Here is a 19,616-nt window from a genome sequence, read left to right as displayed (position 1 = left end):
GGGGATAAGTCGTGAAAGGGGTATACGCGGGGACGCGGTGACTCATCCCGACCCATACAAGTTCTAGCAAGCGCGTCGTCTCCCAAGCAAGACGTCGTATCCCAAGAAAAAATGTTCTCGTCAAAACACGACGTATACAAAATTCGACGTATTCCAAAGCAGTCGTATACCGAGGTATGACTGTATGTCGAAAACCTCCACCATACAACGCAGCCGGTAAAGCTTGTCACGTAAAGAAAACGTGCCAATTAGTCACTAATTCAGCCCCCCGGTGATTCTAGATGTAATTGCCAACACACCGGTGGGCTGAAGGAGTGACTAATTGGCACGTTTAATTTACGTGGCAAACACGACTGGCTGTGTCGGGTGGTAGAGGGTTTACGACACATTTATACTTACGCGATCCAACCCAAAAAACCTTTATGAATTATGTTCGCATATTATTGTATACAGCAGCACTAATCTGACCCCCACCCCTTTCTCCCCCTTTGGCAATGTGCCGTAGCCCTTACCACCATTCCCCGACATAAGTATTAAATGATGACGTCACCCTGCTGCTGCTCTATTTAAGACCGGAAGCAACAGGAGAGCTTCACCATTCTTGCCCGATGAAGCTGATTGTAATTATCAGCGAAACGTCGTACTACTCAAATTTAAAAATGGTGTTGATTCTCTCTTCAGCACACCGGTGGGCTAAAGAAGTGAATTAATTTGTCCTTTGAAAACGTGACACATTTTTTACTGTTTGGCCGTGTCGGGTGGTGGAGGGTTACGACACATTTATAAATAACGCGATCTGACCCAAAATATAAATTATGAAAAAATGTATATATTATCTGTCATGTATTTATGATGTACTCGGCCACGGCGAGTGTGTGTGAATAAACGATTTATATATAAGGTAGGTGAGCAACTCCCCACTCACCCACCCACCCCGCCCCTCACCTTGGGGTGAGCCTCCTCGTAGTGCCTGCGGAGATCCAGGATGTAACGCTCCCGCCGATCGCAGAATCTGCACCACAGGGCAGGCGGTGCCAACCGAAGTGCCCGCGCCTCGGCTCTGGACGCTGCTCCTCCTCCACCTCCTCCAACTCCTCCACCACCGACACCTCCTCCACTCGCTCTCTTCCCCCTTGCTGCACTGCCATCTCCTCCTCCGCCCATAACGGCCGCCATGACCGGCGCGCAAGGAGCTGCCGAAGCCGCTTCCAACGCAGCCGAAGCTGAAACGACCGGTGCACCTAGCCTGGCACCACCACCACTACTACTACTACCACCACCACCACCACCACCGCCCACCACCATCATCATCATCATCTCCTTTCCTTTCTCAGAGAGAGGGTAGAGTGGTTGTTGCCATGGGCTGCTAAGCATGCCCTGCTGGTGATTGCTGCTGCTGCTGATGCTTAAGCAAATTTCCGTCATCCAATTCCATCTTATGATGCTGTTGCTGCTGCTGATTTCCATCATGGAACTCCATCTTCTTCCGCGACTGATTCTGATTCCCGTCCTGCTGCTGCTGACTCTGCTGCATGAGGAGGATCCGACGGCGCACGACCTCCGTGTGCTCCCTCACCGCCAGCCCCGTGATCTTCACCTCGCCATGGCGCTTCTGGTAGTGCACCAGCACGCCCTTGAGGGTGCGGTTGTCGTAGGGGCACACCCGGCAGTAGAAGAGTGTCAGCGGGTCGGCGGGCTCCGCCTTCTCCAGCCCTCCCACCTTCACCCTGGCGCCGAGCGGCTGCAGTGCGCCGCGCTGGGCTCCGGACGCGTCGGCGGCGGCGGTGCCAGCGCCGGCGGTGCCAGTGCCGGTGGTGGGACGAGGCAGGAGGCTGTAGCCGCGACGGATGTAACCGGCGGTGACCACGACGTCCGGGTGCGACTGCCGGTAGTGCGCCAGCACGGACTCCACGCTGCGGTGGGAGTAGGTGCAGTGGCGGCAAAAGTAGAGCAGGTCTCCCGGGGCGACCGCTGCGTGGGCCGCTGCTGCTGCAGGGGCCGCCGCCGCCCCTGCCGCCGCCCCAGCTGACGAGGAGGAGGGGGGGGAGTTGGTGGTGGGGCGGGCGAGGGTGGGAGACCGCGGAACGCCGTCGGGACCCAGCGCCACCTTGCGTATGCGTGAGTACGAGGCCTTGACGTCGCGGTGACCACGCTGGTAGTGGATGAGGACCGAGTGGATGTTGAGGTGCGTGTAGGTGCACAGGTCGCATTGGTAGGCCGTGGTTGGCCGCGGTTGCGGTTGGGGCGGGCCAGCGGCGGGTCCAGTGGTTGCTGTGGTTGCTGTGGCGTCGGGCGACGGCGATTGCCAGCGACCGGGCGCTGGAGACGGGCCGCCGTGTCCACGTGACTTGCCTCCTCCAACGCCTCCTCCTCCTCCACCTAACCAGGTGAGTAGGTGAGTCGGTGGGTGGTTAAGTGAGTGGGTGGGTGAGCGAGTGAGTGAATGAGTGAGCGGGTGAGTGACCGGATGAGTGAGTGGGTGAGCGAGCGGGTGAGTGGGTTGGTAAGTGAGTGGGTGAATGAGTGGGTGGGTGAGTGGATGAGTAAGTGGGTGAGTGGTTGAGTGAGCGGGTGAATGGGATGATTAAGTGGTTGAATGGGATGATGGAGTGCATGGGTAATTGGGTGGGTGAGTGGGTGAGGAGGTGGGTGGATGAATGGGTGAGTGGATGAGTGAGTGGATGAGTGGGTTGGAAAGTCAGTGGGTGAGTGGGTGAATGGGTGAGTGAGTGGGTGGCCGCATTAGCGGGTGACCGAGTTGAGTGAATGAACACATCAATGGGTGGACGAACGAATGAGCGAACGAGCGAGCGGGTGGACCCACCGAACGACTCGCACTCCCCTTACCCCCAGACTGACCTCTGGCTACGGACGATGCTGCATCCCCATCACCACCGCCGCCGCCATCGTCATCATCGCCACCACCATCTCCGCCGCCACCACCGTCGTCCGGCAGCCTCACGAAGCTGGAGAAGATGAGCGCGTTGGTGACGGCGACGCCTGGGTGCATCCTCTGGTAGTGCGGCATCATGCCGCGCACGTTGGCGTTCGTGTAGGGGCACGCGACGCAGCGGTACAGCGAGCGGCCGGGCCGCTCCAGGCTGTGCACGTAGAGCGCCTGCGGGTGGCGTCGCGAGTAGTGGCGCTTGAGCGCGGGCAGCGCGGGCGACTCGTGGGGGCACTCGAGGCAGCGGTAGGTCTCCGAGCGGTCGAGCGGGTCCAGGATGTAGCGGAAGTTGAACTTGACGTAGGGGTGCATGCGCTGGTAGTGCGTGCTCACGCCCCGCGCCGTCGCGCTGTGATACTCGCAGTGCTTGCAGCGGAACGTCGTCGTCGCTGTTGTTGCTGCTGCCGCTGTTGTTGTTGTCGTTGTTGTCGACCCGGTGGAGGATGATGCGGGGGACGGTCGTGGTACGCCGCCACCGCCGCCGCCACCACCAAACGATCTGCCAGAGTTGTTGGACAGCTGCTGCTGCTGCCGTCGATAGGGAGAGCCGCCGTCGCCGCCACCGCCGTCGCCGCCGCCGTCGTCATGCCACCATCGCCCATCGTCATCGTCGCCACCGTCGTCATAACCGTCGTCGTAACCGTCGTCGCCACCATCGTCATCGTCGCCGCCGTCGTCTTCACCGCCGTCGACGTCACCACCATCATCGTCGCCGTCGCCGCCATCGCCGCAGATCACGCCTCCTCCCTTCCTGCTTCTCTTCCTCGTCCTACGTCCGACGTCGCCGCCGCCGCCGTCACCGCCGTAGCCGTGCTGCCTGTGGTGGTAGCGGGACGACGGCGAGGAGGAGGAGGAGTACGGCGGCGAGGAGGACTGCGGTGAGGAGGACGGCGAGCCCAGCAGGACGTGGCGACGCTGGATGCGCGTGTGCAGCGAGCTCGCAATCTCGTCGATGCGTGGACGCTTTCGCTGCGCCGGGTGCTGAGCGTGGTCGTGGTGAGCATCATGGTGGTGGTGAGCGGTGGCAGAGTGAGCCCCCCACGGAGAGGCGCCGGGAGGCTCCGTGGCAGTGGTGTTGAGGGGGCTCACGGCGGCGGCGGTGGCGTTGTTGCTGCCGGGCGGCTCTGCGTGGAAGGGAGGCGGTGGCGGCAGCAGCAGCCGGGAGACGACGCCGGACAGCGATTTCCGGCGTCTCCCCGGAGCCGTCGTGTCCACGTAGCATCTCAGCTCCCCCTCCTCCTCCACCTCGCCGTCCTCCACCTCCCCATCCAGCACCTCGCCATCCTCCACCTCGCCATCCTCCACCTCCCCATACTCGTCATCGTCTTCATCCTCATCATCGTCCTCCTCGTCGTCCTCATCATCGTCCTCCACGTCATCGTCGAAACCCTCTCCGTCCAGGTGGATGTGAACTCTGTCTCCATCTGTGCAGATCTCGCCCGGCTCGGGGTACGGAATCGCCTGGGCGCCTCTTGCCGTTGTTGTTGTTGCTGTTGCGGCGTTGTTGTTGTTGTTGTTGCCGGACGACGACGAGGGGGATGGGCGGTTGGCGGCGTCCGGGGACCCGCGAAGCCGCCGCCGCCCCCTCCCCGCGGCCTCCCCGTCCTCTTCCTCCTCCTCCTCCACCTCGTCGTAGAGGAGACCCTTCGTGAAGTCGCACAGTCCGTGCTTCAGTTGCTGGTGAACGCGGAGGCCTGAGGGGGAGGCGGGGGAGGGGGGTAGGGAGAAGAGGGGGGGAGAGGGGGCAAGGGGAGACATGGGCAGACACGGGGGAGGAAGCTTAGAGAAAGGAGGAAACAGCCAACTCCCGTGAGTGAGAAGCGAGGGAGTCGCAGGGAGACTCAGGCAGACGCAGGTGGAACTTCTTTCGCACCGTACATAGCCAACCATGCTAATCGGACACACACATCTGAGAAATTACTTCTAAATATGGACGATTTAAAAGTGCATAGCTTGAGTGGCTTCCTCACATCCGGAAGAGCATTCCGGATGGCTGCTTTCAAGTGCATCTGAAAGCACGCGATGCAGTGACCGTCTTTGTTCGATGGCCAGCAAAAAGCCGCTGCGAGGATGACCGGAGGTTGCGTGATGATGGTTTATGCTCCTTGACAAGATCGGCGAGGTATTGCGGTTAATTTGGGTCAAGCACTTTGTGTGTTATGGGTGCGACATTATAAATGTTTTTGTTCGGCAAGTGGAAGCCAATGCAGCTCAGCGAGCACTGTAGAGTCTGCGCATTAGGATGGGGATGAGTCAATCAACAACAGCAGTTATGTAATTTTCTAATTGAGCTGAAAATGAATCAACTGTCGATGCAGGATTTAGACGTGCTGACAATGACCGGATCTTCTGAAGGAAAGCATCTCTGTATGATATAGTCAATCACATTTACACACGACATTAACATGCACATTTATCCGATATTACATTAACATGCAGTCCTCGATGAGAGGGCGCGCTGCGAGGTTACATTGACATGCTAATCACATTTACACAGTACATTCACATGCAAATGTATCACTTTAACATCACTAGCCCCCCCCCCCCACTTGGTTTATGACTCTGGGGCCAGGCCCATCTCTAACCTTTACAAGCAGCCTGCATCAGCAGCTTCCCTCCTCTTTCTTCCGCCTGATGATGATTGCTTGTGTTGCGATGGAAACTTCGTGATCTATTACTTTTTCTACCTACGTGACTTCACCGAAAGAACCAAAGAGTATGGATTCCTGCCGTCACGAACTTCCAATCAAGATTGTGATATAGTTGTAAGGGGGTGGGGGATTAATCGGCAAAGCCACTTTGTTCATCACGAGACCGTGATCTGAACGTCGGTCACAGTTATGGCATCAGCGGATGTGAGAGGATGTGATCCGGTAGATTTCCCGAGCAACATGTTGCGCCGCTAACGCTATGGTTTAAAAAAAACGCAACTATCGATGATCTCACCGAGATAACTCGCCGTTAATTTTACCACAACCCAGTCGGCCCGAGACAGTTCAAGTCACCACAGATGATATCGTGAGAGCCAAGTGACCCCACAGTGTATCAGACCGAAAGCTCAGAAAATAATTCTGACAGCGGTGAAGACAGCGATTGCAAGCCCCCCGCATGGTGTTCGTTATTTTTACAAGCAGCAGCAGCAGCTCGAATTACTTGATTGTTAATGAGTAGCTCAGGACTTTCAAGCAGATGTCTCCACGGTGAACTAGTGAATATGAAGAGAGGAAGAAACGCAAAGACGCGGGGAGCCACGGGGAGTTGTGGGGAGATGCGGGCAGAGACACGGGGGAGAAACCTTAGAGAAAGGTGGAAGCAGCCAACTCTCGTGAACAAGAAGTGAGGTAGACGCGGAGAGATGCGGGGAGACAGAGACAGAGTGAAAGACAGGAAGCGAGAAACAGAGAGAGACGCAACAGAGAGGCTCGCTCCCCTCTCACTCACCCTTGACCGAGTGGCTCCGGTAGTCGCAGCACGCGCAGCGCAACCTCCGGGCCGACGTCTTCCTCCGCCCGCCGGCCCCGTCGTCCGCCCCTCCATCCACGGGGGTCCCGGGGCCCGTCCCCGTCCCTCCGCCGCCGCCGCCGCCCGTTGTGCCGGTCCCTGCCCCCCCGCCGCTGCCCCGGTGAGCCTGCACGTGCAGCACGAAGGAGTAGGCTGTGGCGCAGTGGAAGTCACAGCGCTGGCAGGAGAAGCCCTGGGCGGGCCGAGTTCCCGGGGTGTTAAAATCTGGCCCGCCGTCCTTACCCCCCCTGCTCCTCCGACGCCCGCCGGCGCCGGACGATGCCGACGGCCCCCCGCCGCCGCTGCCGCCTCCGCCACCGCCGGGCTGACGTCGGGCGCCCCCCGTGTGGATGTTGAGGACGTGGCGTGAGATGGAGCGACGGTGGGCGGTGAGGAAGGGACACTGCAGGCACTGGTAGTGCCCTCCCGCGGCCCGCCGGAAGGCGGGGCCCTCGGCCGCCTGCGGAGGGAACGGGGACGGGCGGCTGAAGGAGGCCCGGGACTTGGCTTGGCGCAAAGGGGGCACCTTGCGTCCGCCCAACGCCGGCGACTGAGGCGGCGGCGGCGGTGGTGGCGGTTGAGGTGGTGGTGGCGGCGGTGGTGATGCGGGACTAGCAGAGGTGGCGGTGGTGGTGGAGCAGCGGTCGCTGTCGGCAGCATCGGTTGAGAGGGCGGTGGTGGTTGAGGCGGTGGTCCCAGAGTCTCCGTTGAGGGGTTCCGATGTCACGGCGGCCAGGTGTCCTGGCGACTTGAAGTGATCCGCCTCCCCCAGGTCACTGTGAGAGTTGTCCTCCAGATCTCCTCGGTCAGCGTGGGCCTCCTCCTCCCCTTCCAGATCTTCCTGGGCCTCCGCCTTCTCCAGATCGTCCAGGACACCCACCTCCTCCGGATCTCCCAGATCTCCCTCCACGTCCTCCAGATCGCCCTCTACCTCCTCCTGCGAGGGCCTCCTCCTCCTCGTGGTCGTCGGCGGTGGTGGCCGTGGCCTCGTCCGAGAGCCCCGACCCATGGAGGGTGCCCGCCTGCCTTTGAGCAGTGATCCCAGGTTAATACGGAGAGGCGAGGAGGCGGCGGCCGAGGGGACAGCGGTTAGCGCAGCTCGGAGCAGGGAGCTCCCTCCACCACCTCCTCCACCCCCTCCACCTCCTCCTCCACTAAATCTCCCTCCTAAATCTCCTCCACCTCCTCCAGAGGATTTGCTGTCATTGTTGGTTGTTGCTGTTGTTGCGGCGGTCGTAATGGTGGTCGGGTGGTCGTGGTGGTTGCCGTGACGACGAGTCTGGTGCAGAAGGAGTCGGTCCCGCCGCGAGGTGCGGTAGGGGCAGCGGGAGCAGCAGAGGACCCGGGGGGGCAGCCTGGGTGGCTGTGGTGCTGGTGGGGGGCTCATGCCTCCTACTACTCCTGGGGGGTCGAGGGAGGGGAGAAGGGGGGGGGGTGGGGAGGGAGGGGGGGTGAGAAGGGGGTTAAGCAGTCTGTATCTCCACTTCCTCCCCCCTTCTCCCTCCTCTGAGCATCTCTCTGCTCACTTCTTCCTCATGGGAGGTTGGCTACTTCCTTTCATCCGACATCTCCTCGTGGCGCACCGGGTCTCCCCGAGTGTCCTCGCGTCTCCGGGCATCTCCCCACATCTCCCCGAGTAACCCCACGTTTCCCCGTGTCTCCCTGTGTCTCCCCGTGCCCCCCCCGTGTCTCCCCGTGCCCCCCCCCCGTGTCTCCCCGTGCCCCGCTGTGTCTCCCCGTGCACCCCCCCCCGTGGCTCCCCGTGGCTCCCCACGTCTCCACGTGTCTCCCCGTGTCTCCCCGTGTCTCCCCGTGGCTCCCCGTGGCTCCCTGTGGGTCCCCGTGTCTCCACGTGACTCCTGAAGTCTCTGCGTGTCTCCCCGTGGCTCCCAGTCACCCTCACTTCTCACTTCACAGTAATTGGCTCCTGCCTCCCCCTCCCCTCTCCCACTCACCGTGGCCCCTGGCTCTGCCGTGCTGGAGCAGGGCGAGGGACTCCCCCGCCCCTCCCCCCGCTCCTCCCCCACCACCTCGGGAGCGGGCACGCCGAGCCCCTCCCCTACGGGAAAGGGTCAAGAGTGGGGGGGAGGGGGAGGGGTGGTGGTGGTGGAAGCGGGCGAGGTGCTGGCGCAAGTGGCTCCGGGCGAACGTCGCGTACTCGCAGTGCGGGCACTTGAAGGGGCGCAGGCCTGGGGGAGGGAGGGAGCAGTTTTCACAGCAAGTGTGAGTGACGGTATGAGTGAGGGTGTGAGTGTTTCAGAAAAGTGGTTCAGAGTATTGGTTAGAACTGTGTCAAGCTTCAAATCAAGATTGTGTCAAGGTGTTTCTGAGCATTGCGTCGTTGTTCATCGTCCCTCACCCGTAGGGGGCCCGTAAGCCGTGCGAGCGTGAGCCGTGCGAGCGTGAGCCGTGCGAGCGTGAGCCGTGCGAGCGTGAGCCGTGCGAGCGGGCGAGCGCTTCAAAGTGTGAACATTTCCGGAGCCTCGTCTCACCCGAGTGTTTCATGGCGTGCGTGTCCAGCTGCTGCTTGGACTTGCACTCGTAGGGACAGAGGCTGCAGGAGAAGGGGTTCTGCTGGGTGTGCGTCAGGTTGTGCGTGGGGAGGTACGACCTCCGCGGGCTGCTGTAGGGGCACAGGCGGCAGCGGAACAGGCGCACTCCTCCTACAGGCGCGCACAAAAGACACAGGCAAAGGTTCCCTTGCGTAGCCTAAACACGGACTGTTGGGGCAAGTGCTGTTAGTAGTGGCGCCTGTGAAGGCCGGGGCACTGTGGCACACGAGGGGGTGGGTGTCCAGAACCATGCCCAGTCATGTGCAGTACACGCACACAGTGACAACACAACAACCGCCATTCGCCACTAAATTCTGGTGACGTCACCATGGCGCTTGTTCCAGGTTAAGTGCACTTTAAGGCCACGTGAAGTGTCGAAAGCCCTCTGGCAGACTGTCATGGGACAGATCCAGGTGAAATGGGTTGGCTGACTGAGATGACTAGTAGATATACCAACTGTGCCAACTTTCTGCATTTTATCCACCCCGCGCTCTGCTAGTAGCGTCCTTCACGAGCCTTCTCCACAGAGGCCGATCTTGACACCGTTGGTCAGATCCACATCCTGCAGTACCGTATCAGTTCATCTCTTATCTAACTCGTGTAATGCCTGTTTATCCCCCTCTATCCTGCCAAACAGAAGCTGCTTGGGCATGCGTTGGCTAGGCATGTGACCTACATGGCCCAGCCAATGCAGTCTTGCCTGTGGGAGGAGCTCACCGATGGCAAAGTGCCTAGATCTTTCAAGTATTTGTCAGCTCCTCACACATTCCAGCCTGAGGGAACCCAAGATGGATCAAGACAGGACAGCCTGAATGTTTCTAGACGGCACAGATATTCCATTTTAGGGGTCCAGATTTCGCATGCATAGAGAAGGGAGGGAATGACTGTGGGCAAGAATACCTGAAGTTTTGTGTGGAGCGACAGAACAAGTAGCTTTCACTAAGCGTTACGAAGCCGATTTAAAGATGAAGCCGCTCGAGTGATTTGGAGTGAGACCTCTGCTGTCAAACCGGAGCTGGTTACAAGAAACTACCCCATCACCAATGGGGATTTGAGGGGTGGAGTGTTTGATGCCACAAAATACCCAGGCAGGTGCTTATTTTCAGAGGGGCTGATGGTAAGGCCCCACCTCTTAGTAATACATTCCAGGTCAAACGGCAGCACCTCCAACTCCTCCTCTGAGTGAGCAACAATCACCAGATCATCAACATACATAATATGGTTGACCAATAGGGAGCCAACCCTTGACCGCACCCGGGCATCGATCAGCCTCCCATTGTATCTGTGCCAAATGAAAATTCCTCCGGTACAGCCAAGGAAGGCTTCTCAAACTGTGATAAAAAAAATATGTTAAATAAAGTAGATGCCAGACGACATCCCTTTCGCACACAAACAGGGAATGGCTCGGACTCCCGACCAAGCAGTTTTAACCAGGCCTGCCCATCACCATGAAGGACCTTAACGATTGTGAGCAAAGTCAGGGATTTTGAAAGCACGAAGAACAACCCAGAACCCAGGGCTATTGATGGTATCATAGGCCTTGCCCAGGTCAAGGTTACACCTCTGCGAAAACAGACTGACAGAGAATATGGCAACTGTGAAGGACCGCCCTAGCCTAAAAAAACATTGGGATCTCTGCAAGCGTCTCCTCAGCGTTCCAGGCAAGGCGATGTTGAATACTCCTTTCCAGGACCTTTCCCGGCATACTGAGGAGGGAGAAGCCCTTTTAGTTGTAACAGTCTCTAAGGTTCCCTTTCTTAAAGAGGGGGAACACCAGGACATACATACATTCCTGCGGAACCCGTCCAGTGGTCCAGACTGTAATTATGTCATGTAGGGCAGTCTGCACATAGAGGCTACCCTGGCTCAGCAGTTCACTTGGGAGATCATCTCTGCCTGGCACTTTTCCTGGTCTCAAACTCTGGATCGCCTTCAGTACTTCCTCAATAGATGGCACTTCAGCCAATCACTTACAGGGGGGTGACAACTTATTCCAATATTTGAGGTATCGCAGCCTCAGCAAGGTCATCCCTACTTTGTCCCATGATGTTTTCTAGTCAGAGGGATTTCCCCTCCCCCAAGACCTCAAAGAAATGCTCAGCAAACCTGCAGACCAATTCCTGGGGTCAGAGATCAGATCACCATTCTTTCTCTTATGGATGGTTGTAGGTGAGAAACTGAAAGTTACTTTTTTGATGGAAATAAAGAGTCATTTGTGATAGCGGGCTATTGAGGCAGATTCCATCTTCTCAGCAACTCGCACCCAGCACTCATCCTCGCAGTGCTGCACGGCCTCTCCAAACCTCTGAGCGAAGGCTGCAGACATTCGGAGTGGGACTGTCACTTTTTCCCAACCATCCTGAACACCTCCTGTGTCAGCCAGAGTCTCTGGGGAGGTCTGAACCGTGTACCCAAAGCAGTCATTGCAGCTGCATGAACCACAGTCCTAAACCTTGCCCATTTCCCCTCGACATCAGGAGTGGGGGACGATGCCAAACCCAGCCACAAGTGATGATGCAATTCTCGTTTGCAACTTTCATCAGCTAGCAGAGACCAGGCCACTAAGGGTTTGAATGGGGTCCCTTGTGTACACCCAACACCACAGTGGAAGAGTGGCAGGCGCATTTTACCGATAACATGTCGATAGTCAGTGGTCAGATCAGCTCCATGGTAGGTCCTGGTGTCAAGGACATGGGCCCGTATCATCCGCTGTTCCGTCACTATATAGTCCAACAGATGTTAGTTTTTAGACCCTGCGTTCATCCATGATTTTGTGTCGATGTGCCTATGTTTGAAGATCGTGTTGGTAATTACAAGCCAATGGCTTGCACAGATGTCGAGCAGCATGGGCCAGGTGATCTGGCTCATGCCTTTCAATCATTGCAGCCCAGGTGCCAGCGTCATGACCAACTCAAGGATTAAAGTCACCCAACATGACTCTATCCCGATGAGCCACTTTAGCTAGCACCTGGGACAGGAGGTCATAGGTGTCTGACTCACTGGCCTTGCCTGCATCCCTCCACTGATGTTGATCTCCGGTGGAGGCGCAAGAAACTCACAGCAGCCTGTGTATTACAGCTCCCACAACACAACCTTCATTCTTTTGTTCAGATGAATAGCCACCCCTAATGGTGAATGGAGCCAGAACCAGTCCACCAGACCTCCTGTATTCCACAGAGATACAGGCAGTACTGGTCAGCTCCTGACAGAGGAGTGGCAGCCTCTCCTCCGGGGTGAGCATGCGAACATTCCACGTGGCCAGCCGCAGTGGCTTTTTGCCGTTTCTGGAGGAACTCCGAGGGTGGGTGTCCAGTCTCCTGGCTCCGCCCAATGGCGTTTGACCAGGAAACATCATCGACATCTGTCCCCCCGGGGGCCTCCAGGACAATATTAACACACTCCTATACACACTATGTACACACAGCCTCATAACAACCACACACTCCGAACCCACAGGCGCCCTAACGGATCTCCTCTTGTACCCTCTAACACACATACACACTAACACTCCTAACACACTCACATACACACACCCAATACATAGACACTGATAACACACTCACACTTCGAACAGTACGGGTCTCTGTGTGGTGAGCTGGAGTCTCTGTGTGGTGAGTCTGTGGGTCTGTGTGGTGAGTCTGCGGGTCTCTGTGTGGTAAATCTATGGGTCTCTGTGTGATGAGTCTGTGGGTCTGTGTGGTGAGTTGGGGTTTCTGTGTGGTGAGTCTGTGGGTCTGTGTGGCGAGTCTGTGGGTGTGTGTGGTGAATCTATGGGTCTGTGTGGCGAGTCTATGGGTATGTGTGGTTAGTCTATGGATCTCTGTGTGATGAGTCTGTGGGTCTGTGTGGTGAGTTGGGGTCTGTGTGGTGAGTCTGTGGGGGTCTCTGTGTGGTGAGTCTGTGGGTGTGTGTGGTAAATCTATGGGTCTGTGTGGTGAGTCTATGGGTATCTGTGTGGTTAGTCTATGGATCTCTGTGTGGTGAGTCTATGGGTCTCTGTGTGGCGAGTCTGTGGTTCTCTCTCTACGTCTCTCCCTCTCACCTTCCACCGTTTCGTAAAAGCACGGCTCCTCCCCTTCCCCTTCCGCCTCTCTCCCCGCCAGGAACGCCACTTCCTGTCCCTGGCGCCGCTGAGAGGTCACTTCTTGTCCGCGCTGTGATGTCACTTCCTGTCCCCGCTGTTGTGATGTCACTTCCTTTCCCCGCCGATGCGATGTTACTTCCTGTGAGCGGCGCAGCTGTGAGGTCACTTCCTGTCCCCGTGGCCGCTGTGATGTCACTTCCTGTGAGCTTCGCGTGGAGCGAGCGGAGGAGGAGGTGGTGGTGGTGGATGACGAGGTGGGGTCATGTGACAGGTCACATGATGGGTCATCGTCCAGCATGACTCAGTCAGCGTCCTGGTGCCATTCCAACAACAACAGCCACACCAACAACAATCACCACAATCACAACAACAATCATACCAACAACGATCACACCAACAACTATCCTGAGGCACCACTTTAGCTAGTGGCACGGTGGCTCGGAGATGTTAACTACCTCACCTGGTAACCAGGAGATTGTGGTTTCGATCCCAACCTCAACGTCTCAATATTTGGAGTTTGCATGTGCTGCCCGCAGTCCAGTGGAATTTTATCCAGGTCCTCCGGTTTTTCCCACTACATTTATAAACGTGCATTTAAGAGTACTTGGTTGATATACATTTCCACATGGTAAACTACTTTGTTGTGGCCAGGTTGCTTCTGGAAAAAAGCTAAATAACTCAGTGAGCCTTACCTGCTAAAATATAAAGTTTAGTTTTCGAATGCTTCTGACTTATCGAGCTTGCCTGATGTTCATCTTCGATGGAGCCATAAGCAACCACTACCATTCCTCGCCTCCCATTGATGGGAAGGCGAGCCCACAGAAGCCTGGGGCTTACAGCCTCCCACACCTCACCGCCATACTCCCACGCCCCCTTCATTGTTTTGTTCAGAAGAGCCACTGCCTGTTGTTTGGCAGTCTCCTGCCCCAAGTAAAGGACCGTCCACCCCTCATGGTGACTGGAGCCAGTCAGTCCACCGGACCTCCTGTAATGCCACAGAGATCCAGGCGGTACCGGTCTAGCATCCAACAGGGGAGTAGCAGTCTCTGCACCGCAGTGAGCGTTCTAAAAATCCACCCGCAGTGTTTTTTTTTTGCCTTTTTTGGAGGAACCCCAAGGGTGGAGATTGAGTCTAGTGGCTTCCCCCAGAGCCTCCCTCACAAGCTTAGTTCGATATTTTGCACGTGTTTTTGTGGTCATTAAATTAAAGTTGGAGGTGTTACCAGTCTCTCACACCCATCCAGAGCCCCGTTGGCCACTGTGGTGGCTACGAGAGCCATGAGGGGAACAGTCGATTGAATTTGCCTTCTCTCCGTGGCTTTGCTTACATCCACCACAATGACCATCCGGCACCACCGAGGAGGTAGGGGGGTTCATATTCTTTGGGTCTTTCGGGAACGTCACGTAAAGAAAATATCAAAAATAACAAAAAACTATGATCTTCTTGGTTCTTTCGGTAAAGTCACATAGAAGGTAAATAATAAAATAATAAAAATAAAACATAACCAAATACAATTCTCACGACGTTTCGGCCACAGCGTAAGCAGCCGTCCTGCTTACGTTGAAGAGGACGGTTGCTCAGACCTGTTCTTCACCTGAGGACGGCTGCTTGCGTTGTGGCCGAAACGTCGTGAGAGTTGTATTTTATTATGTGAAAATTGTATTATTTTATTATTTACCTTCTACGTGACTTTACCGAAAGAACCAAGAAGATGAATCCCTGCAGTCACGAAAGCTTTAAATAAAAAAAACTACGATGTTTCGATCGCAACACAAGCATTTGTCAATAGGAAGAAAAAAGAGGGGGAAAGCTGCTGAGGCAGGATGTTTTAAAGGTTTAAAATGGGTGTAGCCCAAGGGTCATATACGAAGTGTGCAGGGCTAGCGATGTTAATGTGAGACATTAGCATGTTAATGTAAGATCGGAGAGCGGCCTCCACGACGAGGGCACGGATGTGACTCAACATATTCTTGGTTCTTTCGGTAAATTCACGTAGAAGGGAAATAATAAAATAATATTATTTCCCTTCTACGTGACTTTACCGAAAGAACCAACAATATGAATCCCTGCAGTCACGAAAGCTTTAAATCGGATATGGCTATGTTACTGTGAGAACTTATCATGTTAATGTAAGATCGGAGGGCGATGTCCACGACGAGAGCGCGGAGATGGCTATGTTAATGTGAGAGGTTAGCATGTTAATTGGAGATCGCAGAGTAGCAGCGTCAAGCTCGGTGAGTGAGGTGGTAGGAGGGGAACATCACAGCCAGCTACGACTTAAACTGGTTGATAACGTCCTTCCAATGATTACTCAGAATTATCCCCATCTTCACAATTGAAGTTGTGTCTGTGTCTGTATATGTGGATGGCTTCATGAACAAATCTTTGTTGATAGCCAGTGGTTTGCAAAGTAACTTCGTCTTCGAAAAATCTATTTCGTGTGAGCCCACCCGCATTAAAACAATGATCAGCCACGGCCGAGGTATTGGTCCTAACGTGTTTCACTGGCTATCAACAAAGATTAATTCATGAAGCCATCCATAACTGGCTGTGATGTTCCCATCCTACCACCTTCCGATGTTAGTTATTAATTTCGGCTCTCTGATTTTACATTAACAGGTTAAATTTCAAAAATTATTGGGTCTTTCGGTAAAGTCACGTAGATAGGTTCAAAGAAAATAACAAAATAACAAAAAACTACGACGTTCCGATTGCAACACAAGCAGTCGTCATCAGGAAAAAGGGGGGGGGGGTTAAATTTCCCACATGAACACAGCCACCTCGCCCGCAGACCTCGACGTTGCTGCTCTGCGATCTCCCATTAACATGCTAATCTCTCACATTAACATAGCCACCTGTGCAACTCGTCATGGACATCGCCCTCCGATCTTCCATTAATATGCTAATCTCTCACATTAACATAGCCACCTGTGCAACTCGTCATGGACATCGCCCTCCGATCTGACATTAACATGCTAATATCTCACATTAACATCACTAGCCCGGCCCACTTGGGCTACACCCATTTGAAACATTTGAAACAGTCTGCCTCAGCAGCTTTCCCACCTCTTTTTTCTTCCTGATGACAAACGCTTGTGCTGCGATCGAATTGTCGTAGTTTTTTGTTATTTTCTTTGAACCTACCTATGTGACTTTACCTAAAGACGGAAATAATATGAATTCCTGCAGTCACTAAAGCTTTAAGTCAAGAGGTAGGGGGTTGTTTTACCTGGTTACAACAACCACAACAACCATCACAACAACGATGAAAACCACCACAAAAACAATAAAACCACCAAAATTATCACAACAACCAGAAATTAAATCACAACCACAACAACCACCACGATCACAACGATCACTACCACGATGATCACAACGATCACAACGATCACAGCAACCACAACCCCAAAATCTCACACTCACCACACAAAAAAATACTCACCCCACAGTCCCACTCACCACCAAGCCTTACATAGATCCATAGACTCATCACACAGAGACCCACAGACTCACAAAGACACAGAGTCACACAGAGACCCACAGACTCAACAGAGAGACCCACAGACTCAACAGAGAGACCCACAGACACACAAGATACCCAGACTCACCACACAGACCCACAGACTCACCAGAGAGACACACAGAGACCCACAGACGCAACCACGCAGAAACCCATAGACTCAACACACAGAGCCATACACTCACCACACAGAGACCCATAGATTCACCACAGAGCCATAGACTCACCACAATGAGACCCATAGACTCACCACACAGAGCCATAGTCTCACCAGAGACACCCATAGATTCACCAAACAGAGACCCATAGATTCACCAGAGACCCATAGATTCACCAAACAGAGACCCTTAGACACACCACACAGGGCCATACACTCACGACACAGAGACGAATAGACTCACCAGACAAATACCACGAAGACTCATCACACAGAGACCCAGACTCATCACACAGAAATCCACAGACTAAGCACAGAGACCCACAGACTAATCACACAGAAACCCACTTATTACACACAGACACACTCACCACACAGATACCCATAGACTCACCAAAAGACAAAGATCCATACTCACCACATAGAGAGCCATAAATGCACTGCAGAGACCCATAGACTCACCATACAGAGGCCAACAAACTCATTACACAGATACCTCCAGACTCACCAAAAGAAAATACCCACAGACTCACACAGAGACCCATAGACTCACCACGCAGACCCACAGACTCAACAAAAGACAAAGACCCATAGACTTACCACAGAGCTATACCATCACCAGAGACCCATAGATGCACTCTGAGGGCCACAGACTCACCACACAGATACACACAGACGAACCACACAGAAAACCAAAGACTCACCATACAAACACCACACAAAGACCCACTCACCAGACCCAGACTCACCAGAGACCAAAACTCCCCACACATATACCCATAGACTCACAAAAAGACAAAAACCCACAGACTCACCACACAGAAACCCACAGACTCACCTAAAAGAGACCTAACATCATCAACATCACTACCACCATCATCACCCCCATAATCACCATCATCACCACCTCCATTATGACCATCATCAGCATCACCACCACCATCATCATCATCAGAACCATCATCATCACTACCACCATCATCACCACAATCACCACCATGATCATCATCACCACGACCACAATCAAAACCATCACCACCATCATCACCTCCACCATCACTACCATCACCCCCCTCACCAGTACCAACAGCCCCATCATCCATCACCACCACCATCATAACCACCACGATCTCCATCCCCACCATCATCACAACCATCAGCATCACCATCATCATCACTACCACCATCACCACCATCACCACAATCACCACCATCACCACAATCACCACCATCACCACAATCACTACCATCCCCACCAGCACTATTAACCACCACCAACAACAACCGCCATCCACCACTTAGTGGTGGTGACATCACCACGGCGCTTGTGCCAGGCTATGTGCACGTTGAGGCCACGTGAAGTGTCGAACGCCCGCTGGCAGGAGGTCACGGGGCAGACCCAGGTGCCACGGGTCGACTGACTGAGATGAGTGGCTGATGCATCACCTGTGCCCCCTACTGTGCCAACTTGCTGTGCTTTGGCCACCCGGCACTCTGCTCGTTGTTGGGAGCGTCGCTCCTCCCCCCTCCGTTGTTGTTGGAGGGAGACTGCCTCCAAATGCCCAAAAGCATCCTTCACGAGCCTCTTCCACAGAGATGCCGATCTTGACACCGCTGGTACCAGTCATGGGCAAGTCCACTCAGCTCCACATCATCCTGTACCACATCACTCCCTCTCTTCTCCAGCCCGTGCTGCGCCCGTTTAGCCCCCTCTATCCAGCCGAACAAAATCTGGTTAGGCATGCGGTGGCTGGGCATGCGGGCTACATGGCCCAGCCAAAGCAGCCTTGCCTGTTGGAGGAGCTCATCGATGGGACTTTGTCCAGATTTTTCAAGGATTTGTGAGCTCCTCACACAACCCAGCCTAATTAAACCCAGGATGGATTGCAGGCAGGCCAGCCTAAATTTTTCTAACCGGCGAAGATGTTCCATTAGGGGGGTTCACATTCCGCAAGCGTAGAGAAGATCTGAAGCTTTGTGTGGAGCGACAGACCAGGAAGCTTCAACTGATTCAGAGTGAGACCTCTGCTGTCAAACCGAAGCCGGTCATGAGGACACTGCACAGGTATGGGAAACTCTCCACTCTCTCCAGAACTGCCCCATCACCACCACCATCAACCACCCCCATCGTTATCACCATCACCATCCCCACCGCCCCCCATCATCACCCCATCAACATAAACACCATCACCACCCCATCACTATCACAATCATCATCATTATTATCACCACCATCACCCCCATCACCACCATCACCCCCACCATCATCAACCCCATCACCACCACCATTATCATCACCACCATCATCACGACAACCACCCCATCACGCCCATAATCACCACCATCACCACCCCGATCACCATCACCCCCATCACCATCCCCATCACACCACCATCACCATCACGACCACCCCATCACCTCTGCTGTCAAACGGGAGCCGGTCATGAGCACACTGCTCAGGTATCGGAAACTCTCCACTCTCTCCAGAACTGCCCCATTACCACCACCATCTCTACCACCCCCATCAATATCACAACCATCATCACGACCACCATCACCAACACCACCATCATCACCTCCATCAACATCACCACCATCCCCATCACCATCACCACCCCCATCATCATCACTACCACCATAATCACCATCACCCCCACCATCATCACCATTACCACCGCCATCACCACCACCACCACGACCATCCCCATCACCACCCCCAACAGCATCCCCATCACCACCCCCATCACCATCACAACCTCCATCACCATCCCCATCACCACCACCTTCACCATCCACATTACCCCCGTCAACACCATCAATACTACCATCACCATCATCTTCACTACCACCA

The 19,616-nt window shown here is 54.9% G+C and overlaps 1 protein-coding gene across 1 annotated transcript in view; it reads right to left on the bottom strand.

The window, feature by feature from the left end:
• The window catches only part of LOC144953337 (uncharacterized), a 59,852-nt gene that overhangs the window by 35,379 nt on the left and 4,857 nt on the right, over positions 1–19,616 (bottom strand). The window contains exons 2-8 of the mRNA XM_078883900.1: positions 13,043–13,397; positions 8,941–9,111; positions 8,404–8,637; positions 6,389–7,849; positions 2,860–4,641; positions 1,373–2,379; positions 946–1,341 (exon numbers count right to left, since the gene is read on the bottom strand). Coding sequence (XP_078740026.1) covers positions 946–1,341; positions 1,373–2,379; positions 2,860–4,641; positions 6,389–7,849; positions 8,404–8,637; positions 8,941–9,111; positions 13,043–13,382 — 5,391 coding nt within the window. The 5' untranslated portion in view covers positions 13,383–13,397. The remainder of the gene's footprint in view (positions 1–945; positions 1,342–1,372; positions 2,380–2,859; positions 4,642–6,388; positions 7,850–8,403; positions 8,638–8,940; positions 9,112–13,042; positions 13,398–19,616) is intronic.

This window comes from Lampetra fluviatilis, chromosome 74, assembly GCF_964198595.1.
Source record: "Lampetra fluviatilis chromosome 74, kcLamFluv1.1, whole genome shotgun sequence".
NCBI lineage: Eukaryota > Metazoa > Chordata > Hyperoartia > Petromyzontiformes > Petromyzontidae > Lampetra > Lampetra fluviatilis.
Note: the sequence above shows the minus strand (reverse complement) of the source record. Positions and strands in the feature narration are given on the sequence as shown.